General features: G+C 45.3%; 1 protein-coding gene across 1 annotated transcript in view; it reads left to right on the forward strand.

The window, feature by feature from the left end:
* LMNTD1 (lamin tail domain containing 1) overlaps positions 1–26,787 on the forward strand; it is a 236,183-nt gene that overhangs the window by 155,799 nt on the left and 53,597 nt on the right. The window contains exons 6-10 of the mRNA XM_084811911.1: positions 1,648–1,862; positions 7,779–7,980; positions 14,837–15,023; positions 15,660–15,779; positions 25,991–26,196. Coding sequence (XP_084668037.1) covers positions 1,648–1,862; positions 7,779–7,980; positions 14,837–15,023; positions 15,660–15,779; positions 25,991–26,196 — 930 coding nt within the window. The remainder of the gene's footprint in view (positions 1–1,647; positions 1,863–7,778; positions 7,981–14,836; positions 15,024–15,659; positions 15,780–25,990; positions 26,197–26,787) is intronic.

The raw sequence follows: 26,787 nt of genomic DNA on the forward strand, positions 1-26,787 counted from the left end.
GGGGCCTACAAGGCCATCGAGTCCAACCCCCTGCTCAGTGCAGGAATCCAAGTCAGAGCATCCCTGACAGATGGCTGTCCAGACTCGTCTTGAAGGCCTCCAGTGTGGGAGAGCCCACCACCTCCCCAGGTAATTGGTTCCATTGTCGTATTGCTCAAACAGTCAGGATGTTTTTTCTGGTGTTCAGCCGGAATCTGGCTTCCTGTAACTTGAGCCCATTATTCCGTGTCCTGCACTCTGGGATGATCGAGAAGAGATCCTGGCCTTCCTCTCTGTGACAACCTTTCAAGTCCTTGAAGAGTGCTCTCATATCTCCCCTCAGTCTTCTCTTCTCAAGGCTAAACATGCCCAGTTCTTTCAGTCTCTCTTCATAGGGCTTTGTTTCCAGTTCCCTGATCATCTTTGTTGCCCTCCTCTGAACCCTCTCCAGCTTGTCTGCATCCTTCTTATAGAGCGATGCTACAAGCCCTGCCAATGGGGAGCCCTACCTGGGAGAAGCTGCTGAGAATTTCTCCTCCCCCTGGAGAAATTCGGCGAAATTGTCTCCTAAATTTCTCTGCCCACAAGTAAGCTGGAGAATCTCAAGAGGCCATTGACACACAGCTCCAGCACCTGGCCCAGCATAAGAATACCAGGGCTGCGAATGTTTACTGCAGCAGCCTTACTTTCTTTGTATTTTTTGAAACATAGAATCATAGAATAGTTGGGTTGGAAGGGGCCTGTAAGGCCATCGAGTCCAACCCCCTGCTCAGTACAGGAATCCAAGTCAGAGCATCCCCAACAGATGGCTGACCAGCCTTGTCTTGAACGCCTCCAGTGTGGGAGAGCCCACCGCCTCCCTAGGTAATTTCTTGAATTGTCATCAAGGAAGTAGCAGATACAAAATTAATAGATTTTAAGATTTGATATTTCTTTTATATAGCCTAACTGGCAACGATTCCTGATGTAACCCATTGTTTAATGTTGTGACAGATGGTGAGAAGCATCTTGTGTGTATGTTAGGGTTTTTGTGGTTTTGTTTCCCCCTTTTTTATTTTTCTTGGTTCTGTTTTTTGTCATCATGGTTGTTTGTTGTCTGTAATTTGTATAATTGAATTAAATAAAATTATTTTTAAAAACGTATTTATTTACATCTAAGAATGTATATGCTGCCTTTCAAAACTTAGAACTTATCGTTAAACTCATAAAACATTTAAAATCAGTATATACAAACATTTAACTAAAAGCACGGGCATAAAACAGTTCAGTGGGACCAATAAAAAGGATTTTACCATTAACAGCTGCAAGAAATTATATTAAGAATCAAACTCATCATTTACAACTCAATCTTATTCATGTTTACTCACTCCCTAATGTGTGTATAGTATTGCATATACAGAGTTGTATCCAATGTTAGTCCTACTTAGAGTAGACCTATTAAAATGAATGGGAATTATGTTAGACTAACATGGGGTACAATCCATAAAGGTAATATATTATGCTGGAAGTCCTGGAACCCAACATATTATTCTGTTGGCTAACTGATGTTATGTAACAGTGGGAACGTGTGGTACAGAATATGCATTGTCCCTAAGCAGGAAAGAGCTTATCTTGGACTAATTGTAAATAAACACAATTTCACCAGGTTGGTTTTTAATCTCCATACAGAACTAAGGCAGCACCTTGTCAATTGCCCTCCGCTCCACTCCAGTTCCAGTACAGCTCGGAGTCCAAAGCCAACGTCATAGTGAAGCCTTCAGAGAAAGTGCTCTATTCACAGTTCATGCACTCCACCTCAACAGTGACCCTGTCGCCTAGAAAGTCATCATCCAGAATGGTCAGATTTCCTGTCTCACCACTTGTGACACTAGACAAATCTTTAGGTAAGCCAGAGGGCTTTTAAAAGTGAAGAACATCCCTTCCCCGGGCTATTGGGAGCCCTTTTACAAGATTGCCCTTTAAAACGGGGGTTCAAAAAGTGTGGCCCAGGGCCACATGCAGCCTGCCAAAACATTTCTGGCAGCTCGCCACCCCCCCGCGCCCCACACACACCCCTGTGTCTGCCGCTGCGGCAGCACCGCCTTGTGCGAGCACTAGCAAGGGAATCTCTTGCTTGGCTCTGATCTCTCATCAGAGATAAGGGAAGGGTTTCCAAAAGAAACCCCAGGGATTGCCCAGGCCTGTATGTGCTTGCTTGTGCTCACGTATGTGTGTGAGCATGTGGGCCCTGGCACTGCCCAATGCAGCTCTCGGGGCCAAGAAGGATGCGCACCCCTGCTTTAAAGGAAGGCCTTTCATTAACTTGTAAGGGACGAAATGTTTTTTTTTCTTTTTGAAAACTGGGTTTGGTGTCAGATCTGTGAACACTGTCTGCAAAGCTACACTGAAGTCTCTTAAAACCAGGAAAGTAAGGAACGGTATAAACAAAGGGAAGGGAGGAATGGTGTAGCCATGAAGTTTTGCTCCAGTTACCAGAACTAAGACTAAGGCTTCAATCCTATATTGACTTTCCTGGAAGTAAGCCCCACTGAACCCATTAGGACTTATTTCTGAGTAGACAGCTAAGTTTACAGAACCAGAATATGCGGCTATCTTTGTGTGGCCATTTGTGTATGCTATTTAAAAAGTGTTTCCTCTCTACATTCAGACATGTTGGCCTTTCCCCTTTTTGTTGGAGACATGTCATACACGCTTGTTTTCTATCACTTTGCAGCTGTTTCCAGGCAGGTGGCTCCTAGGAACATAGGAAGCTGCCTTATATGGAGTCAGACCAGGTCCATCTAGACCAGTATTGTCAACACTGATTGGCAGCGGCTCTCCAGGGTTTAGGCAGGGCTTCTTCCTGCCCTACTTGGAGATGCAAGGGATTAAACCTGGTACCTTCTGCATGCAAAGCCTGTGCTCTACCCCTGAGCTATGCCCCTCCTAGCATTACCCAATCTATGCCGTTGTGAGCTACAAGTGGAATTTCAATGAACTTTCCACAGTATTAGGAGTAATGTGCTTTTTCTATGAGCATTTCTATACGAGTCTTTTATTACACGCTTGTGATCGGTCACTCACAGAAGTTTGTGGGTCCATTACATGACATTGTCAACCCCCAGAGCATCTCTACGCTTTTTGAGGTTTATCCCACTTTTAAAAGGATCAGAGATAAACCAATAAGAAACATTAATACAAGATATCAGCAGTGTGTAATGATGGTGTTGCGCTATCATACAGCCACTAGATGGTGCTGCATAATGAAACATATAGAACATTGCCAAGAAAGGAAGTTTTCAATTCAAATCATGTGTCCCCTGTGTAAAGGAGGCCATCGTAATCCTGCAAAGAAACCAGAAGCAGAAAACCCCAGTAAGGATATGGGATTTCATGAACTTCTCTTCGTGTCATGAACTTCTCTGTGTAGATCCTGCTATATACCGTCCACACCAGTGGATGTGACATAGCTGCTGTGGGTGGGGTCAGCCCACATCCGCTACAACCTTTGTGGTGGATGCCATTTGATGGCCCTCTTTATTTTTTAATCAATCTTTTAATTAATGCCTAAATGCTTTTCCAGCTATAATTTTTTTTAATGCAAGACAGGTATAGTGCTATAATACCATAATACTATAATGTTAATTTTTATTTTGGTTTTATACTGCTAAAACACTATAAAATGCAATAATAATAATAATAATAATAATAATAATAATAATGATGATGTTTTTAAATTATATTTTGAAAAAACATTCAGGTCACTGTTATTTTAGCAGCACGGTTAGCAGTGGTGACTAGAAAGGACTTTTAAATCTTTTTTTAATTAACGGTGTAGCACTATAGTGTTATAACCTATCTAATATTTTTTAAAAGATAGCCAGAAAACCCTTTTAGTGCTAATTAAAAGATTGATTAAAAGAAATAAACAGGGTCATAAAATGTCACGCTTCATAGGGGTTATAATAAATGCGTGCTGAGCTGTGATAAGTTTTCTTCCTGGTACATTATAGCCCATGTCAAAACCTTGCCCTTTTAAAAAGACAGAAGTATTGTCTAAGCCATCTACACCTATGGGGATTGTACTGCTCTTCCATTCTTCCAGAGAAAATTGGCCTTTTTGCGGTGTGAGAAAAGATGGAACAACCCCAGGGAAAATGCAGGGTGACCATGATGGGATGGTGGTGCTGTGTGGATATCACATACAAAACTATATGAATGAAGCATGGCAATTCCACACTCAGTGTTAGTGAGGAACTTGCACCCATGGTGGCATGACTCGGCACATGTTAGCGATGACGGACTCCAAGTCAGATGATCCATGTTTAATTTTCATCAGCAGACTGTAGATAATTTTCCTGGATTAATTACTTGGATGTCCACCAGGTACCTAACCCAAATACCTGAGATTAATTACAGATCTATCTCCCGCCTGCCTCCAAAGAGGCTGAATGCCACGGTTTCAGCTTCTTTGAAAAATATCAGTTTAGGGCGCAATCCTATGCGTGTTTAGACAAAGAAACGGCCTACAACTCCCAGCATGCCCCAGCCAGCCTGCAGGCTGGCTGGGGCATGCTGGGAGTTGTAGGCCTTTCCTCTGTCTAAACACGCATAGGATTGCGCTCTTGGTTGCACTGTGGGAAAACTGTTCCCAGTGGTGGAGTCCCAAACTGACAGACAGTTTTGGGGCACCAAAGGTTGGGTTCTGGCTGCTCTTTCTGCTGCCGCCAGATGTGCTGTCAATACCCATGTCTGCACAAGAAGGGAGGGACGGCTTGTCTGGTTTCTTCAGTAAGGAGATTAGTGGGCACTGAGCTGCGTTTTGGAGCAAATCCCATTTGGAGGAGTGCTCACCTCGCACAATATACACAGCCTGCTAAGCCACACGCCTGCTTTGGCTTTCCCCAAAGGCTGATGTGCCACAGCTTTCAACCTGCACAACAAAACAACATATACATCGCTCTTGGATGACACGGGCTCGTCCTTTGCGAAGAGGAGGCCTGTTTCATTACCCAGAGTCTGGAGCTTCTGCTCCATCAGAGCAGTGCTTCATAAATCTTGGGCAAGAGAAGAGGGCCGACCTCTGCTACCGCACCCCATCCACCGTTAAGGAAATATGGGAACAAAGCTGCTTGTGTTTGCAGTTAAAAAGTGCAAAATCAAATTGTAGATAGAAAAGGCACATCTGTGGTATGTGACAGAATGAGAAGCATTATCTGGATTTTCATGGGATCGGCTTTGGTCCGTCAGGGACAACCGAAGCAAGATAAGCCGAGTATACCGTACCTTTAAAATCCGGTTTTCAGGGGTCACACACCGCTTGAAAGGAATATACTTCCGGGTGGGATGGGGGGAGTAGAACTGAACATCATCACACTGGCAGGGGCTGCTCAACCAATGAGAGAGGCTTGTTTGCCCACCCATCCAGGCTCCCCCCTGCTACTACATTATTATGAATGGAGAGGAACTAATAGGCTCCCCCGCCCCCCGTGTTTCACCACATTCTAGCAATCTGCTGCAGAGTTATTCCTCTCTCCCAATGTGTGCACTTTTGTCTTGAAAAGCCAAAATCCAGTTCTCGAGTGCAGCAACTGAAGGTTCCCCCTGAGTTTCTCTCCCAATTTCAACACATTCCAGCAATCTGCCGCAGAGTTATTGCTGCCAGCCCATTTTCCCCCAATGTGTGCACTTTTGCCTTGAGAAGCCAAAATCCTCAGTTCTCAAGTGTAGCATCTGAAGACTCCCCCTGAGAGCAGCCAACCCCCCAATTTTGTAGTGTAGTGGTGAGAGTGACGGACTGGGAGCCGGGAGATCCGGGTTCTAGTCCCCACTTGGCCATGGAAGCTCACTGGGTGACTTTGGGCCAGTCACAGACTCTCAGCCCAACCTACCTCACAGGGTTGTTGTTGTGAGGATACAACGGTGAGGAGGAGGAGAATGTAAGCCGCCTTGAGTTCCTTGCGAGAGGGAGAAAGGCGGGGTATAAATGCAATAAATAAATAAATAAATTCCAACAAACTGTTGTGTGTAAGTAAGTTATTACTTACACACACACACACACACCACCTTTCTCCTTCTCTGGGCACTTTCTCCTTGCTTGCAGTGACAGGCTTCTGAGACCTCGCCAGATCAGAGAAATGACCTTACATAACATCAAAGAAGCGACTTTGCACAATATTGGAGATGCAATTTAACACAACAATGGAGAAGCGAAGTAATGCAAACATCAGAGAAGTGCATCATCACGGAGGAATTACTGACGAAATGGGAGTGCAGGGCGATTCTGAAGGCTGGAAAAGCTCAGTGAGGTCACGGCCAGGTGAAAGACACACCCCTGGGCAGGGCTATCATGCCAAAGTAAATGTGGAGGATAGGGGCACACAGCATCAGAAGCTCATAGAACCTGAATTAAAGAAATAAAACAGAGTAAAAGTAGTTTCAGAAAATCTGGCTTTCCACTGGAAAACTCTGGAGTGGCTGCAGATTGGCCACAACATCTTCTGCCAGTGACCTCAAAATGCTCCCAGTTCTCAGCAAATCCCCCATGAGGACAGCCCCCATGTGTTCCGAGGCAGAAGTTAACAGAAAAAATATTACTTCTCTTCCTTCTGTAATTTAACCACATCAACATTGTTTGGGTCTTTAAGCCTTTTCCTAAGATATTACGGCTTCTTAGAACTTAGCTCCCATGATCTCCACTTTGCTGGATGCACGAGGCACACATATGAGTCAAAGGCCTTCTCCCTGACGCATTGGATCTGACAATATCAACATAATCCACGTTGTGATAACATTGGACTAAATCCAACATTATGCAAATGGACTTCTGCTTCTGCCGCAAAAGTATCCCTTCCCTTCCTCCCCCCTGCAGCCCCCTAGGCCCCTGCACACACTCCAGATCTGCCCCAGGGGGTTCCCAAACCCTCTGGAGCAGTTCTAGGATGCACATAGTGGACTGCAGTAGGGAGGGGAAATTTGATCCGCTAGCAGTGTCCGTTCTGCTGGCAGGAAGTACACCACTGAATACAACCCATCGTCATTTTCCCCCCTCTCTCCCCACTGCTCCTATACTGACTGTGCTTGCTTGCTACTGCTGTACAGCCCATTTCCCAACCATCTTCAGACTGTTCTGCAAAGGGATCGTCTGTTCCTGGCCTGCAAGCCAGGCACCATGGGGCCATCCCGTAGCTGGCTTCAGGACATTGCCTCTCACGAAGATAACCTTTCGTTTGGTGCTCAGGACAAATGTCCCAACCAACCAACAGGAGAATGCAGGTCCCAGTTGTTGGGAAATAGTGAAAGGGAGAAAAAGTAATAGGAGCCTTATTGGGGGACATTAGCACAATCATTCTGTAGGTGGAAGGAGGTTCAATAGATTCATTCCTGGCTCCCAGCTGATGCTGCACTTTCTACCCACCACGTGGCAATTTCATGGGAACAGCTATTCCACTGATGGCCCAATTTATTATGGTTTAGCTACTGAAGGTAATTCCAGCAAGGTGATAAATCTGCATGTCACTAGCAAAATATTCACTTTACCAGCTGTGTCTCATTTTATAGCCATGAGTTTGCAGGGGGGGGGGGCCTCAGGTAACAAGCACCATTTCACGTTAACGATGGAACCAAAAGAAAGTAAATTAGATTATGCAAATTCATTTCCACAATAGGTTCTGAATGTTAGAGTCTCTCTCTTTTATATGTGTGTGTGTGTATGTATGTGTGTGTGTGTGTGTGTGTGTGTGTGTATGTGTATGAGATACCTACCCCCCCTTTTCTCTATATATGATATTTCCCCACTCTGTTACTCTTTTGCTTAACAGCTCCCAGCAACAGCAGCTTGTTACTACAAAAACAATACTTTCCTTGCTGCAGTACTTCCAGCCTTGGGAGCGATGCACTTGGACAAGGCCAGGACTACATCAGAGCTTTATTCGCTGAATCTAAGAAGGCCACTCCAGAACTGGAGGAGAAAGCAGGACGGCTACAAGTTCCACATGAATACTACAACTCTTCGGCATCCAGGTACTATTGTGATACAGTGGTGGGACCGTCCCATCCAGAGGCCAAAGGAATTCCATTTACTTCAGCTACAGGAGTCTGGGTTCGTCGCAGAGGAAAACTCTGAATTCCAGATGGTAGGGACAAACTGCAGGGGAAGTCCAACACTCTCATTTTCTGTGCCACAAGCTTTTCTTACTTCCGAGCTCTGTTTAGGAAATGATGAGGGGGAAAGCTGAATTACCATATAAATGCAAAATTAGCATAAATCCATTAGGGAAGGCAGGAAGACTCTTGTACGTTTAATAGCTGAGTAGGAAAAGGAAATGAATTAAGGCAGAATCAGCTTCTCATGCAGGGGAGAGAAAAGCTGCACTTGCACTGACTCTGTGACTATTAAGCCACAGGAGCCCCGTTTCCCTCCATTCCATCTCACAGGAAAGAGGATCTGAATGCAAGCGGAGAACAGGATTCCCTGCCAGCCAGTACCGGCCCACATTCTAGCAGGGAACCAGGACGGAGGCCTGAAATGTAGAGAAGGGCGAGCTCTCCAAGCTTTGCCATGGATTGATTTGGTAACTTAATCCGATTTTTCCTGGAGGTAAAAGTCCATACTGGATAATCAGATAATTTCCCTGAGCCAGTCTGCTGGGCCTGGAAAAAGTGATCTCTCCCTGTCCCCAGAAGCACTCTCTGCTCAGAACACACACTTCCTCCTCCCCTTCTCTTTTAGCAGGCACGGCTACACAAGCAACAGCAGACACAGGGCTCCATCACATGGGCGGGGAATTCCACATCCGTACCGGTTCTTTCCCCGTCTGGTGTCATTGCAGGACTGGGTCATTCTCTTTAGATGGCTGTCCCTGTCGCGTTACTTTTCATTTCTTTCCTTCTCATGAGGGTGGTGATGCTGCTCAGAGGTAATGAAGCATTACACGCGGTAGGGGTGTATCAATAATTCCTCCCTGATTCCTGCCCCTTTCCCTCCCTTGCACGTTACTGGTGGATGGGGACTGACATGCAGACAGCCCCCCCCCCCGATTTCCCCATTTTCCACCTCCCCATTCAGTGCTTTTAACAATCTCTGCTGTTTACTCAGCTGTTTGCTCCCTGGGAATGCACAGCAGGAGGGCATCCCAGCTGTCAGGAGCACCCTAGCTGCCTCTTACAGTCCCCTCCAATAGCCATCTCAAGACACAGACAAAAAGGATTCTTTCCAAGGCTTTATTCCTTTATTACTTAATGAATCTTACAGATACTAATCATTAGTGACTAAGCAAGGAACTGCACTGGGGTAGGAAGCAGAGTAGCCTAAGCTCCAGGTAAGGCAGTTGGTCCCCGTTTGAAGGAGAAGCGCGGGAAGACTCTGAACTTATGGGCCATGGAGAAATTCTCCCTCTTACCCTTGGGTCCTCGGGATGCGACCATTGTTTTCGCACCAAACGAGCAGAGCGCCTCCTTTCAGCGTCCTCCATCTGGCGCCGCTCCCTGTGTCTGCGCCGAGCGTCCAGCAACCCCCCCTCCCCCACTCTCTCACTGCCAGGGTCACTATCTCTCTCAGGAATGCTGGCAGGAGGAATCTCTGCCAGCTGCTGTGCCTGTGAGAGATGAGCGAGCTCCTCTCCCACGGATTGCTGTTCCTCCTCAGAATCAGAACTGCTCTGTGGCTCTATGGGCTCAGTTTCCATCCTGACACTGGCAGGTCAGAAGGCCGGCACGCTGCTCTGCCGACCTGCTGCTCTGCCACCTTGTTCAGAACACTGCAGGCCAAAAATGGTGAGGACCCCAAATGGTGCAGGCCTGGGAAGGCGACACACCCCACAGCCCATTGTCACTGCCTTTGCCATCATGACTCCCAACAACCCCAAACAACTGCCCACAGCCACCAGCACACAGCATTTCATTCACGCTAGGGGAGAAATACATGGGGAGGTCATGGCGCTCCATTTGCACATATTTGGAAAAATACCACATTTTTTCCATTTGAGGAAAACACGGGATAGGTGGGCGGAAATGGTGGGTTAATGACTGGATGATGACGACATCATGTAATGGACCTGCACAATTCAGTGAGTGACCAATCATGAATGTGCAATAAACTGGAGGTGTAGAGACGCCCACAGAAGGGAAGGGAAAGGAAGCAGGGAGTGTGTTTTGGGGATGGGGGGCTAGCAGGGAGAGTGCTTGTGGGGCTGGGGGAGTGCAGTGTGAATGGGTGGGGGAGGATTGAGATGTGCTTTTTGTTTGTTTCTGAGCCTGGCTCAGGCGAACTTTGCCAGCATCTCTGCTGAAAAGCTGGTCAATGCCAGAGCGTTCCAGGCTCCATTCATGACCTTCCAGGCTCTGCTCTGGCATCACCTGTAACTTTTAAAAGTATTCTTTATTAGCCATTTAGCACCATTGCTGCACACGGTGCTTTACAGAGTAACATAAGCAACCCCCCCCCCCAAGACAGGTCCCTGCCCCAAAGAACTTGCAAACTAAATGTCGATGATGGTGGAGACATCAGAGGGAACGCAGGAAAGGGAGCGGCAAGGGTAATGTGGAATGAATGTGAGCAAATGCAGTTGCATGGATATCGGCGAGCAAATGCAATTACATATAGGTGAGCAAACGCAATTACATGGATGAATGTGAGCAAATGCAATTACATGGATCTAATTTCATTTCAGTTGGGGACTAGGGATATTCATTATGCCAGATTCTGCTCTGGCTCTGCCCCCCTCCTCCGCCAACAGCTACTCTGGCCCCATCTTCCCAGGCTCTGCTATCAGATATGGGCCAGTCTTTTTTGGTAAATCAATATCTAGCCATTTAACAGAGAGAGAGGGGGGGGGAGGGAGGGGGAGAGGGAGAGGCTGCATAGGTAGCACAGAATTACAATCACAGATCGGGACTCGATCGAGAAATAATTTGTGCCAGCACCCTGGCCCTGATTCCACACCCCCATGTCCCTTAAATCTTTCAAAGCTCATTCAGATAAAGCACTCAGGTGTCAGTTGCTGCTGGAACGTCGTAACACAAAGAAACGTGGGCAGCTTGCGGGCAAAACCAACTCTGCAGGCACGGCTCTTACATGTGGTTCATAAAACGAGTATCCTTGCCTACACACCTCCTCTGTTGTCTTTTGCGTTGGATATTTTTATGGCTTACAGATTCCATGCTGGTCTTTGGTGGGTGTCGAGGAGATTTAATACCAGGCTTGCAATGGCTGTTCCTCCAACCCGCCATCACTTTCTCAGAGCTGATAACTGCTATGTTCATCCAGCAGTCTCAGTATGAACTCCGTGTGATTTGCGGGTATAAGAAGTGCTGAATCGGCAGATCTAAAGAGCCAAGGCTATCCCACCCCACACCCACTGGACGTCCCCTGACTCAGCCAACATTTGGGGGCAGGGCTGAAGGCTTTTTAATTTCAGCCCCACTTCTCAATCAGCAGCAGGAAAGACTGTTTTGCCGGCCACACAATTGTCGACCGCAAGGAGGAAACGAGATCTAATTGTACCATCCCAGAGGAATGATTGCGTTACAGCCCTCTGACCAGCCAGTTAAATGAAGTGAAATTAATTGAATCGGCTCTTTGCAATGCCTATCGCTGAGATGTCTTGGCCTATTTCCTGTGCTAATAATGCCCAGCGGATTTGGGTTGCAAGTTCTCCTTCCTGGAGTAAAGCAGGCTTTGCCCATCTCATCTTCGATGGAGGAATGTTACTTCAAATCAAAACCAATCATAGATAGCCTCTCCAGTAAAAAAAGAGAGGGGGAGAGGGAGAGGGAGAGAGATTTTTTTTTAAAAAAAATCACATTGTATCTTTCTGTCTGGCAATAGGAACTGCACAGCGGTTTTAGACTCAAAAATATAGTCATAAATCTCTTTCTAAAAAGTGTGCTACCTGGCTGGATATGAGGAAGATAAGTATGACTAAACAGTGCAAGAGGGAGACAGCCACCTTCTTCCAACAGTTCCATGTATTGTGCAAATTGCATTCTGTTTTTCATGGAAGGATTTACTTGTTCCTTGTCTCAAAGGGAGCACAAGCAGTCATTAGTTCTGTCAGCCGTACAAGGCAAGAATGTAATGCAGCTGTCTGTTTTCCTTTACGTGCGCCTGGCAGCTTAATTCTCATTCGCTGTTGTACGCTGCTGTTAGCTGCAACGGTGATGGTGGGGCATCCAGAGCAGGGCTTGTGCTGTAGATGTGGAGATAGCTGTTTTTCCCCCCATGCCTCTGGGTCTGACTTACTGTTACGCTTGTCAGGCTGTGCGCTGGAATTCTTTCTATTCTCCTTCGCAGCTCCAGAGTTGTGAAGAAAGATACACACTTCTGCTGCTCCTTCCCTCCCACAGTCCCACTGTCCACCCTCTTCTCAACTCTGCTGCAGCACATGAGAGCTGTTTGGCCTATAGGAAGAGGGGTGGGTGGGATCGGGGGCAACAGAGATAGGAACGGGAGAACCAGCCATTTTCGAGCTTGCTTAAATTCCCCGAAAAGCACGTCGAAGCTCATTTCGTCTCACTCCCATTTTCGTTTTCCACTTGTTCTTTGGCTTGTTCGAATGGGGGAAATGCGCAATTCTATGCGTAGTTTTCAAAAGTGCATGTCCCGCTCATGTTCGTGTTTGGGATTGGGAGCGGGACATGTTCGCATGATTTGTGAAGAGATATGAAATTCTCGTTCCTCCCTAAACAAGGGGAGGAACAGGACAGGAAAAGCTTCACCTTGCTTTGCTGCTGTGGTGTTGTTGAGGAGAAAAGGCATGCTCCATGAACTGGCAACGCGGATGACTCTCATGTGGTCTCGGGACCATCTGTGATACCTGGTGTACTTTCAGGTGGTCCTCAGGCCTAATTAAAATAGGAAATAATACTGAAGACTAGGTATGGACTTTCTCCTTCATTTGGTTTTTTTAAAATCACAAGGTCTTTCAGTCCTGTTTATGGGGGAAAAAATGGGGATTTTGGTGAGTTCTTACAAAAAACTTGAACTGAATCAAATTCTCACCTAGCTGCACTGGGCAAATTCAGTCAGTGCAGCTATTCCCAGCATGGAGAGGACCATATTATATCTGCCTGCCATGTAAATGTTAAAGATGAGGAGGCCATCAAAAAAAGGAGGTGGTAACTCTAATTCTTAAATACACAGGGATTCAATGACTTTCAAAGGCTAAGCCCTCTCCCTGAATGGACAAATCTGTCACTTTTGCTTTATCCCATTGGCTTTTAATCTCAAGTTCTTTAGGTCCTGTTTATAAAATGTAGATTTTGGTAAGTTTTTAATAAAACAAACAAACATTCTCACCCATCCCTACTGAAAACCCGGATATTTCTTTGAAGTATTCAACTTATGCTGAAGAGGCAAGCAGCTTTTCAGTTTAGAGTTCAAACTGAAGAGCAGCTTGCCTCTTCAGCACTGCCAACGTCAAAAAACCTTCCTCCCCTCCATGCACATATATATAGCTTAGATGGATAATGTCCACGGAGGGACCAACATAGTTGCTGAGTTTTCCTTCAGAGGCCTTTCAAGCACTTTCCTGTCTGATGGCTGTAAGTAAGGTAACAGTATGGGATGATCCACTGATCAAACAGAACAGTAGTTCCCAGTACCACATAATGTAAAAAGCACTTACTCAACCTGTGTTCACACTATTCACAGTAACGTGGATCAAACCGGCCAATGCTGTCATCCACAGAGATATAAACTGGAAAGAAATTTTCACAAACTGTTCATTTGGCGTGCATATTCAAGGCTGGAGTATGTATAGGTCTCACCTTATGTGCTGCAAAAATCCTTACGTTGTCTGTGCTTTCAGGTAATCTTTAACTATAACTATAACCAGCACAAGAGAACAAGACATCCATAGAAGATCCCATAAACAATATTTTTTTAAAAAAAACAATGACCTAATTCTTATGTTGTATCAAATAGAAAGTAGAATGGCTGCATTTCCTTAGGTTTCTTTAGTTGTCTATTACATTATGAATACCATAATTATGAATCCCATATTGGGAAGAAGAATGCTATCAACTGAGTTGCCTTACATGAGTAAATGTTCAGAGATAAATCTGTTTCCTTCCATTGCCTGCAGCTGATTGTCTCCATTATCTCCAGTTGCCCCTCTGTCCCTTGAAAACAATAACACATCCCTTGTTTTGATGATGGTGATGATGATAGTAATAAACATTCTCATGAAGCTAATAGAAAATAAACAAAGCAGGGAAATAGAGGGGACATTTAAGGATCTGGCAGCCTTAGGGCCTGTTTAGACAATCAGCAGAACCAGAAGGGCTTGTTTTGGCCTTTACCACCTCAGACCCCAAATGGGGGGCTGGATTGGCTCCAGGGTTTGAGGGCTCTTGAGTAAGGAGAACCATTTTGTCGTGCATGTGCGTGCGTGCATGCGTGCGAGAGAGAGAGAGAGAGTAAACTTGGCCAGCAAGGGATGGAATGGGATGTGATAGATAAACTGAGAAATTAGTCCTCAAGGATGCCCTCTTGGTTGGCATCCAACCTGGTCAGAAACCACACTTCCAGCCTTTCTCCAGTCACTGAAAAGGATTCCAGAGTGAACACTCACTATTTGTACGCAGGGGCTGAGTGTGCTGCCTTTGACCTGGCCAAGCCCAACGTGAGAATAAAGGTAGCAGTACTGGCTCCTGGTGGGACCCCAGGATCCTGATCAAGCGCCTCGCCCTGCTGTCTGATAGTGCTACCCACTGGGGCGGGTTGCATATTTAAATGCTTTCTCATGAAGAAGAAAACCTTTACAAAGATGGCAATGCCAATTTTCCTGTACCAGTAAACCCGATTTGATTATACCGACAGCTGTTTCAAGCAGCGTGAGAAGCACTTATGCCAGTTTTCTTCTGTTCTTATTTTTAGTGCTGTTGGGAACCTTAAAATTGTTGAAGTTCACTCAGGTGGTCATTATGTGAAGATACTTAACAGTTCCCCTGATAAAGAAGAGGGCATTGGAGATTATACACTCCAGCAGAACCGCAATGGCCATCCAATAGCCATCTTCAAGTTCCCCCCGAAGATCAGGATGATGGCTAAATCTTCAGTAACAGTGAGTGAAATAAAAAGGATTGCCTCAAATTCTACTGCTATGACGCAAAGTAGTCCCCATCCAGACAGACAATATGCTGCATCTCAAAGGTTGGCAACCTTGCTTATACTGGATATTGAGGTGACTGGCCATTCATATTGGGTAGATGTGTTGAATTTCCTTCTATAAACAGCCCTGCTAGAGCTTGCTCCCCTATTGATGGATTTCACATATATTCTCCAACACACCGGACGAAGGTAGCATAGGCAAATATTGGTTTCCAGACAGTTCGGACGGTAGTAGAGTTTTAACTTTTATCAAAACAATATTTTTTGTTCCTTGCACGTATGGGGGGGGGGGGACTTGGACGTATGAAATAAAAGTAAACAAGTTAATAATGTCTGTCTGGGCCAGAGTCCCCAAATACACATTACATGCAATGCTTGTAACCATAAACTTACCCAACCTGGTTCCAGATGTGTTGGAATACAGTGCCCAGCATGGCTGGCTGGGGCATCCTGGGAGTTGTAATCCAACTCCCAGCATGGAGTTGGAGAGGAAGTCCAGTCATTCAGGGAATGTGTTTGCTGTTATGCTGTGGGAAAATCCAAGACGTGATTTTGGAGTGTCTGACTGCTTCCTGTTTTGTTGTTGCAGGTGTGGGCTGTGGACTCTAAAATGCCTCATAAACCCCCAACAGACTATCTCTGGAAGGAACTGGACAAGTTCAAACCAGGTCCAGAGTGCACCACTATCCTCTGCAGTCCTGCTGGGCAGGTAACTGATCTGGCTCCTGCCTCCTGTTCTGAAGCAGTGAGCTAGGATTGCCTCATGTCTGACTGAATTAAATTAGGCCATGTTGTGGTAAATCTTCACTAGAGGTAAGGTCTATTGCTCACATCCTTACTCCCAAATTCCAAATGATATGTTGTTGTTGTTGTTCAGTCATGTCCGACTCTTCGTGACCCCATGGACTGTAGCACGCCAGGCCTTCCTGTCCTCCGCTCTCTCCAGGAGCGTGCTCAAGTCCATATTCATTGCATCGGTGATGCTATCTAGCCATCTCATCCTCTGCCGTCCCCTTCTCCTTTTGCCTTCAATCCTACCCAGCATCAGGGTCTTTTCCAGTGACTTTTCTCTTCGCATTAGGTGGCCAAAATATTTGAGCTTCAGCTTCAGTATCAGTCCTTCCAATGAGCAGTCAGGGTTGATTTCCTTTAGGATTTCCTTTCAGTTGTGTCCGACTCTTCGTGACCCCATGGACCATAGCACGCCGGGCCTTCCTGTCCTCTGCTCTCTCCCGGAGTGTGCTCAAGTCCATATTCATTGCATCGGTGATGCTATCCAGCCATCTCATCCTCTGCTGTCCCCTTCTCCTTTTGCCTTCGATCTTTCCCAGCATCAGGGTCTTTTCCAGGGAGTTAAATGATATGTACAACAGGACAAAGGAAACCCATGTGATCCCCCAAAATGGATGGGAAAGGGGAAGCCCCGGATTGCATGGAGAACGGTGTGTGCATTAGAAGGCATGCAGCTCGGTCAGGCCATCTATCTATTTGTGTTGTATACTGGCACAGACTGGGTTTGCACAACCCATTGACCCACACTCAGTGAGTGAGTCTGGGTTGTTGTTGAGCCATAGGTTAGTGTGTTGTGTGAACCCAGGGCATTTTCCAGAGGATGGCTTGTTAACCATGCAATGTGGTTTATTTTTCTCGAACAAGCCACCTTGAGAACCCATGTTGTTGGGCTGCTCAGGGTGGTTAACAAGCCACACTGTTTTATGGGTATTCTTTTTGGTCATCATCATTTAAGTCTTGGTCAGAATTCATTTATTTATCTCGTTTATATTGTGCCCTTTCTCCGAGGAGCTCAGGATTGCATATTTAGAGTTTTCAACATATTATCCTCCTCACAATGGCCCTGACAGGTAGGTTATAATGAGAGGTAAGGAGCAACCCAGGTTCATCCAGTGGGCTTCATGGCTAAGCCATCATTTAGAAATAGACCTCTGCAGCCCAAGGCCAACACCCTAGCCACCTATCGTAGCGGCCTTGTAGTGTTTAAAAACAAAGAGCTCCAAATTCCTTTAAAGTGTTGTTTTTCAAATGTCCTAACCTCAGGGAAGCCTTTTCGCATTGATTCACCTGCCGATAGCCTCCTGCATATCTGCAGTGGAACCCGTGCATGTGAGCTAACACTTCAAGGGTCACTCTGTGGCGTGCACTCCGTTTGCATGGGATGGTTGTGCCGTCACCCCGGCCAAACCAAGCACGTACTCCACCAAGGCACCCAACACTCCACCACCTCACTTTGCAGGCGGAGATTGATCATGGTGGACATGCTACATGTCAGGCACCTTTTCTCCCCCTAACAAACTCCTGGGAAGCTTCCAAGGAGCCTGTTTAAAAACTGATGCACCAGGTCAGCTTTGCCCTACCTGATGCCCTCCAGATGTGTTGGACTGCAATTCCCATTACTTCCAGCCAGCATGGCCAGTGATGGGAGTTGCAGTCCAACACATTTGGAGGGCGCCAGGTTGGGAAAGGCTGCTCTAAGTCAACCAGTCTTTCTAGCCTTTAACATGGCATACATCCAAATTATTTGCTATTTGCCTCGAAAAGAATTCATTACATGTAATCCTTTCATTCTTCAGCACCCTCTGATGAATGCGTAGATTATATCTGTGGGAAAAATATTTGTTCTAAATTAAGTATTTCAGAGCAGTTCTCTTATATATTTAAACTTAACATTTTATCATGCGGAAACAGATGTTGTTGTTGGTGTGTGTGTGTGTGTTTTAAAAGCCAATTAAATTGCCCCATGTTTTGAGGAAGTCTGGCAGGAATGGTAAAGCTGGGTTGTTTTGTTGCCTCACGGGTTTAGAAAAAAATATTTTCTGAACATTTCTAGCAGGATGTTTTGCTGAACAATTCTGTGGCTCGAAAGAATGCCAGAATACGGAGTTGGCTCCTGCTGTTGTCTCAAGTGGCGAACTGGCACATTCTGCTCTCACCACCCCTAATCTTCGGCTTCTGCTGCCTTCTGGCTCTTCTCCTCTTGCTTCAGGAGAAAATGATGCTAGTATCCTAGAACAGTCAGAAAGGACACTGTAGGGTAGCACCAATTACTCTAGGATGCCAGCATAATCGTAGAGGCTCTTTGTGAGGCAGCTCCCCAGGATTTAATGCAGTGGAGCCTGGGGGCTGCCTTCGTGAGCGATTTAGTGCAACATTAGAGCAGTCTGAATTCCTTCATGACAGATGACATCGTCACCAGTCCACTACCAACCAGCTGCTTCCCTCTTGAACAGTTGCATTTTCTGAAACTACCTTTACTCCGACTTTTTTACTGCAAGTGGCTCCCTGGCAGCCATGCCCCCCCCCCACGCATTAAATCCTGGGTGTGCCTCTGTGACCTGGCAGTGACGTGATCAAGGGGGTGGGATGCCCCATTCCCTCTGGTTTCCCCAATGGAAGTAGTTTTTCCCATTGAGAAAATCTCCAGGAGCATAGCAGCAACCACTCACACTACCGCAGTAGTGGGGACACTCATTCACCTTACGTAGCCTGCTTTTAATCTTTAACATACCCCCCCCTTCTGTGCATGTTTACTTAGAAATAAGAAATAAATCTTGCTCCCCTGCAGTGAAAGGATTAAAGGCTAACTTTAGTAACTCGCCCTAAAGTGCTCTTTTGCTTCTCCTATGCTCTCTTAAATCACTATTGCGATGTTGTGCTTCTTTGATGTTCTGTAGTTTCTCTGAAGTAACGTCGTTTCTCTGTTGTTGTGTAAAGTCCTTTCTCCACTTTATCACAGTAACAACCTTTGGGGTTTATGGGAGCTTCACGCTGCAAGCAGGGAGAGGGAGAAAGGGGTGGTGGTGGAAGCAATAACTCTGGGGCAGAGTGTTGGAAAGGGGCAAAATTGGGGGCCTGGCCTGCTCTCAGGGGGAGTCTTCAGATGCTGCACTGGAGAACCAGGGATTTTGGCTTCTTCAGGGAAATCTGCACGCATGGGGAAAATTAGTTGCTCTCCCTTCATAATAATGTAGCAGCAGGAGGGAGCCAGGAGAGGGGCAGGAAACAAGCCTCTCTCATTGGTTGAGCAGCCCCTGCCAGTTTGAGGGCGTTCAGTTCTACTCCCCCCATCCCACCGGGAAGTATGTTCCTTTCAAGCACTGTGTGACCCCTGGAAGCACTTGACTTTTCTTGCTTTGTGTGCCCTTGATGGAATAAAGCCAATTTCATGAAAATCCAGGTAATACTCCAAAGTGCTTCTCATTCTGTTGTTGTGAAGATCCCCCCCCCCCCCACGCACGCAGGGTAGTCAGGAACTTCCATTATTCAAGTGGAGTCTGACAGCAGAAAGAAGGAATTTCTGATGCAGACAGAGAGGAGAAGCCAGAGGGGAGAAAGACTTTGTCTGGGGAAGGGCAGGGTTATATGGGGTCAGGAGTTCCACTCTGATGTCTGCCTCAAGCTTACCAGGGGATGAGAAGTCGTGTGCAACAGCAGGAATGGCTTAGTTCCTGCTGCCTGTTTCCTGGTAATTTTTTTAATGATCCAGCACCAGCACTGTAAAGAGAAATGCTGAGCAAGGCAGCTGTGGCCACTGCCGCCATCTTCATTATCTTGAATGCCCCTGGGCCCTGCTGTGACATGGAAGATGGAGCCCAGAGGCACTGGGCATAGCGACGGTGGCAGCTGCAGCCTCTTGGTCTGGCGTGGCACTTCTCTGTACATGCTGACGGTAAACAACGGGGTGGGGGAGAATTACAGGGAGGTCAGCCGGGGTGGGCCCTCTGGATCCGGGCACTAACACCAGGTCTGCCGAACAAGAACCCATCCACAGACCTAGTGGAGGTTAAGGTGGGGGCAGTCCACCATCTCTGGATTTCCTTCATAGCCCTGGTTGCTGAGTATCTGTTTTAAATCTGGGACAAACAAGAGCTGGAAGAAGGGGAGAGGCAGACCTAGGAGGCTTCTCCTATGCCCTCCTCATGGAGCAGAAAGGCCATGGGTGTCCGGTTGCATGTCCACAGTTTCTAGGTGGCCTCTTTATAGGTTTGAATACAAAGAGAGCTGCCGTGAGCTCTGGGTGCCTGTGCCTTGTTTTTCTTTCTCCTCCTTTTTAGGATGGAGGGACTGAGCCCCTGCAACACATAGTCACAGAATGACTAGGGATGTGATAGCCAAGAGTGAAGCTGTCTGTGGGGAGGTTTAGCAATTACTGCAGAATGAGAAGGATGGAGGGAGGGAGGGGGGCTGGCCAGGTGCAGCCAAGGAACCCTTGCAGATGTTGATCCAGCTAGGACCATATCTCCTGGAATATCCCAGACCCAAGGCATAAAAGGCTGATTTTGTGGCCTGCTTTAATTTCGAATAATGCCTGCTTTTCATGATTTGGTTACATGGGCAAACTGTTCCTTGACACATTAGCAATGACTAGTTCCGCATGATGAAAAAGGTTATAAAAAATATTGGTTGAAGCTTTGAAGAACTTGGCTATCACTTCTTACTTGTTATCACCACATTAGGAAAAACTAAGCCAAAAACTAGGTTATATGAATCCACCCAGAGTAAGGTGACGTGATGGAAAGCAAGAGAGGGCTCCTGGGTCTTTAATACCTCTGTAGAAGAAAGCATTTTGGCAGGCGTAGGTTTTCTGACCCCTGCATGACAAGCTGCACTTGCTTAAATTTCCCTTCCTTACAGAGTTAGGAAAGAGCCCTATCCTCCTCTGCATCTGATCATGCAGTACAGAACAGTCTACATGGGACAGTTAAACAGCTGCCATTGGATGTCCAGATCATTCCACTATATCTAATAATAGCTTTATCCTCACCATAAAACACTTTGCAGTCCTGGATTTATAGGTGGGAATTGCAGGATGTGTCTTGGGGCTTCATCACACAAGGCTAAAAGTCCAGCAATTTACCAGGGCTTCTGCTTCCGGAATCTTTGTGGGGTTAGATCAGGTCCTTTCCACATGGCTTAAACAAACAAAATTAAACTTCTAAGTGTTTCATTACAAAGCCAATAGGTGGCGCTGTTGTTTATTTGCAATAAAAGCGACTTTAAACCGTATACCCTCATTTATATCGACTCCATGGTGGGAGGAGGGAAAATGCTGGACTTCTGTCATCATGGAAAACAACGCAATACGGCAATAGTGCTCACAAAGAGTGGGTGGTTCCCTGGAGGAGGGCTGCATTGTGTACAGGACCCGCAAACCTCTGTGAGTAAGCAATCTCCATAGCAGGATAAAAGCCCCGTGTGAAGGAGTCCTTGCATTCCTTTGGAAAGACACCATGTAAACATAATTCTGGATCTACCATAAGAAAAGGTCTGTCTAAGAAAGAAGCCTTACAAAGTCCAGAACTCCTTCTGTGTTCTCGCCCTACATGCAACTGCAGTTGGAGACCGACGCTGCAGTATGCAGAAGACACAGATTTTCTGCACACACCGGTACTACTCCCAAGAACACACCACTGTGTGTTTATTTCAGAATAAGCTGGAGATGTTTCTCAGTTCCCGCAGCTTGAATGAAACACACGGCAGGGACCACATCTTTGGTTCCAAATAAGTGGTGGTGGTGGTGGAGGAGGAGGCGGAGGAGGCGGAGGAGGCGGAGGAGGAGACAAATGACAGGAAATAACAGGTTGATGGAAGGCAGGCAGGCTCAGCAGGGAGGGGGAAATGAGCCGATGTCGGGCAGGCAGAAGCTGGTAAGAACTATACAGAAGGTTCCATTGCAAAACTGGCATCCCCAGCTTAAAGGATCAGGGAGCAGATGATGGGAAGAAATTTTCTCTGCCTGAGGTGACTGAAAGCGATTGCAAGTCAGCGTAGACAATACTGGCCTAGATGGACACACAGTTTGACCTGGGGCATCTCTAAGATCCTGCATTTAAAATGGGGCTTTCTGCTTCCATTTTAAATGCAGACTGACAACGACTCGCTATTTATGTGTGTATGTAATTTATTTATTTATTAATGGCCCATCTGGCTGGTCACCCAGCCACTCTGGGCGATGTACAATAATAGAAACAGTTTAAAACAATAAAATTCTACATTAAAAACACCGTATTTCTAAAAATACCCTAACCCACCCCAAATTTTTCACCCGCTTCCTTTCCCCCACCCCATTCCCCCTCCTTCTCCCCACATCTGAGCCTTCCATTATCTTTCATTGATCTCGCCCCTCTTCTTGCTGCTTTTCCTCTTTTCATGGAGGAAACTGAAGCGGAACACCACAGGGTAATTTGATAGCTCATTATCTGCGATCTATTTTAAAACAGAACAAAGGGCATTTAGTGCAGGAGGTGCCCTGGAGAGGCAGGAAACTGACCTATCCTTTGAATGATCATGGCATCATGTAAACTGCCCGCAAACGTCCGTGAAGGAGCATTCTCAATTGCAGGATAAAAGCTCCGTGTGATGAAAGCCCTGGTATAAGGCCGCTGTCTTTGGTAATGTACTACCACAGGCGATGTTTCCTTCTCACTGCATTTTGCCTGGAAACCTTCAGCAATTAAACATCCTTTCACCCCTATTACTATGCACATGAGATAAATAGTTGGGATTGGTAGCTTAGAACCTGAGCGTTCAGACACCTCTTCATCCCCTGAAGATGCCCATCATGTCTTCAAGCACACGCTGAGTCCCGCTTTCCATGGGTAACAGGAGACAACAGGACCAGGAGGGAATGGAGGAACTGCAGCAGTTGCAGCTGCCTTGTTCCATACTCTGTCAGGGGATTTTAAAGATATATGAATATTCTCCAGCTGGCAGCCTGGCAATCCTAGAAACCAATGCAGTAATCAGAGCTTTTCTCTCTCCCTTTAAAAAAAGTGATATATTTTTTATTATAATACATATTTTATACATATTGTAAATTAATATAATATTCATGCAAAAAATCTCAACAAACATCAATATTATCTAACATTCCCACAAGATATCATTGAGAACAATTAACTAGTATGTTATTAGACAAATGAAAAAAAAACCAAAGCTGTTATACAGTGTAGACAGAAGGTGACAAATTTCACATCTTAATTGGTTTATGGACTTTTCCACATGAGGCATTTGTCCTGTGCTTGTCATTCCCTACTCACGGTTGTTTACGGGTTCTTTAGACAACATCCTGACCTTCCAGCTTTGCTTCGGGGTCTAATGAGCACTTTCAGCAAGTTTTTTTAGATCAGGGAAAATACTGGGTTTTTTTACTTCTTTATTTCATTTCCACTGTAATATATATACATTATCTGTCTGTACAACTTTGTTCAACAACTGCATAATAAATTGGTACAACAATTCACAAGTATCCATGTTACCCTATTAACAATGATAAGATGTACATATTTTACAGTTAAGAACAAATGTATAACCTATAAACTTTCGCTGTGATTTTTTATGTTTGAAAACATGCATAACAATTTGTTAATACATATACCTTCTTATTTGTTATTTTAATCATGTATAGTACCTTTTTCTGTTCTATGATAACCAAAGAGTTTAGTAGTGAGAGGAAACATTCCATCGTTTCTCTTCATTTGTATAAACAATAAAACTGTACCATTCTTCTGTAAAACTATCCTTTCTTGTGTCCTTTTGCTAATTTAATATTATTTGTCAATTTTTCTAATAACTCAATCTGCCATACTCTGTTGTGCCATTCTTTAAGCGAGATTCCTTTTAGAGATTTCCATTGGCTGGCTATCAACAATCTAGCTGCTGTTGTTAGAAATCTTGTAAGTGTTTTATGTAATAAATTCTCATTATTACTTTGAAATATTCCCAGTAATGCTAATCCCAGTGTTTTTTATATGCTTTGACCTGTTATTTTACTAATTTCTAGAAAAACAAAGTCCCATCTTTTCTTCACTTTCCCATATTCCCACCACATGTGTTGTGTAGTGCCTAGTTCTTTACATCCCCCCCCCCCGAGCAAAATGTATTGTTGTCTTAGTTAATATAAGATAACCCACTGGAGTGAGATAAAAGCCTTGTATTGTTTTAATAATTTGTTCCCTGATTTTAGAAGATAGTGTTTTAATTGGAAATCTCTGCCAGATTTTATTCCATTCTTCAGTAATTTGACTGTTACAGTTTAGTTCTGAAACTAAGTGCAGGTTTCCAGATGTTCCCATATCCATTTCTAATAATATTTTATAAATTTTAGAGATAACACCCTTAGTTTTGGTATATTGGATGAACTATTATATTCTGAAAACTGGATAACAGTCTAGTAGCTTGTTCCATTATTGTTTTATTTCTGATAAAGTTTCCCAACTGTTACCGGGAGTACCAACTAATTTGCATGTTTTGCAACTTTTCTTTCCAAATATTTTCATTCTATTAGTTTTGAATTGATATAAAAGTCTCTAACGTAGTAACAACCCTGTTCTGAATACCCTTTTCATATTAATGGTATTTGTTTTGATATCTGGATGACAGGATATTAGTGGTGATATTTGTGGAAATAGCTTTTCTTTTCTGTTTTTTATTATCGAACGCGATCCATTTAATGCTCACGTTTCACAGAAGTTCACATTTCCGTAATTCTTTTTTAATTAAAGGATAGTATTCAAATTGTTGATGTTCAGCCAATTACTTTCTATTTGTATCCAATGTTTTCCCTGCCATTTCCCCCCTAATATTGAAAGTGCATGGCTAAGTTGAAATATGGCATATAATTGTGAAAGCAAAAGAAACCACTTTTTCACTTATGTGTTTGTGGTATTCCTCTATGCCACCATGCCATCTAGAGGCTATGAAGCAGGAAAGGAGGAAAGGAATGCTCTTGTGTTCTGCTCTAATCTCAATTCTATGACAAAACCGAAAGTAGATACAGCAGATTAGCAGCCAATTAACAGCCTCATGTAGAAAAGATCTATAACAAGGAAAACTGCTATACCTAGCGGTGTCCAAGTTGTATCTAGTCCCCATAACGTCAATAAAAGGGCACCAGACATTAGAAAAACAGGCAGTCTTTTGTCTACCATCTCTTAAACTAGGAGAGGGGAACTGTGGGAAGTCTGGGGGACATTTTCACCCCAAGGACCCCCCATGGGCCGCATGCTGTGAGGTACCGATGTTTAACAATTAGTTATGTATTTATTAAAAATGGCGTCCATAGCACTGATGAGCACTAAAAGGGTCCAATTTAGCTTGCAAACAAACAAAGTTTGACCCTTTTGGTGCTCCGTAGCGCTACAGATGCCATTTTTTTGTTTTAAAAAAATTCTGGAATTTTGGGGCAGCTGCATGTTGCCCACCCCTGTCTTAATTGAACATACTCTGTTATGTTCAATTAAGACAGGGGTGGGCAACACGCAGCTGCCCCCGAACCATGTCTTCATCAAACTTAATCATCTTTGCAACCTTCCAAACTTGAGATAACCATTCCTTCAAAGTGGGGATACCATTACTCCTCCAGCTTCTGGCAGTCCAAATCCTTGCAGCAATCAATAGCTTCTGAATAATTTCTTTATGTATAGGATCTATCTGTTCATCTACATAAGCAAGCAGGACTGTCAGGGTATCTCTACACCAGCCTAAAATCCCTCATTTAAAACAGGGCTTTCTGCTTCCGTTTTAAATGCAGGATCACGATGACTCCCTTTTTCACATGCTTCCTTTCCCCCCACCCTTTCCCCTTCCTTCTCCCCGTAGCTGAGTCTTCCATATCTTTCACTGATCTCACTCCTCTTCTTGCCGCTTTTCCTCTTTTCAAGGAGGGAACTCAAGTGGAATTCAACAGGGTAATTTGATAGCTCATTATCTGCAATCTGTTTAAAAACGGAACAAAGGGCATTTAGTGCAGGTGACGCTTTGAATGATCACAGCATCGTGTAACAAGCCCGCAAACTTCCGTGAAGGAACAATCTCAATCACAGAATAAAAGCTCTGTGCGAAGAAAGCCCTAGAGGGTCACAGGATATAGAACCACGTGTAAATATTTCCCTTTCTCCCTTCTAGGCTGTTGCTTGGTACACTCCCATAAATTGGAACCAAAAGCAAACAAAGGAGGATGAAGAAGATGGGAGGATCCACAGAACCCTTATGCAGCCCATTATAGGAATACATCAGCAACAAGACCGGTGGGAAACTAGGACATTTGACACATGGAGGGGAAATGCCAGACAAAACTGGGCAGAGGAGAATGAACCAGATTTCATTTTAAGGTATCGTTCATGAATAAAGGGGTTCATGATTCATGGGAAGGTCCACATGCAATGCATTCCTATGCTCCATGAGGCCTCGTCAGAGGATGGCAACATCTCTAAGAGGAATCTGAGAGGCACTGGAGCAGAAGCCTTGCCCCCATTGGCAACGTCAGAATCCCAAACGTCTTGGACACTAGTGGTTAATAGTCTAAGGGCGCAATCCTATGGCTGCTGGTCAGTGGCTAGATGACCATAGGATAGGTCAGGTTCCGGGAACCGACCTCAGAACCTGTGCTCCGAGGTCATTTCCCAGAGAACTGACCCCCACCCCCTCATAGGCAGCGTGGATTGGCCCCACACTCCGCAGTTGTAAGAGCAGTGCAAAGCAGCGAAAATGGAGTGTTCCCAGGGGTTGGCTGGGGCAGGGAGATCAGAAATGCTGGTATGACACATCCTATGTGTTGTCTGGCCTCCACTTCCCGCACTCCGAGGCCCCACGGCTAGACAGCCGAAATCAGCTGCCTAGCCACGAAAGCAGGGCAGGGGGAGCGAGGAGGAGATCCGCTCCTCACCACTCCTCCCACCCTGCACTGGATAGGCGGTTGCCCC

The sequence above is a fragment of the Heloderma suspectum genome, chromosome 7, assembly GCF_057233095.1.
Source record: "Heloderma suspectum isolate Gila_16-S chromosome 7, 16-S_ref, whole genome shotgun sequence".
NCBI classification, from domain to species: Eukaryota; Metazoa; Chordata; class Lepidosauria; order Squamata; family Helodermatidae; genus Heloderma; species Heloderma suspectum.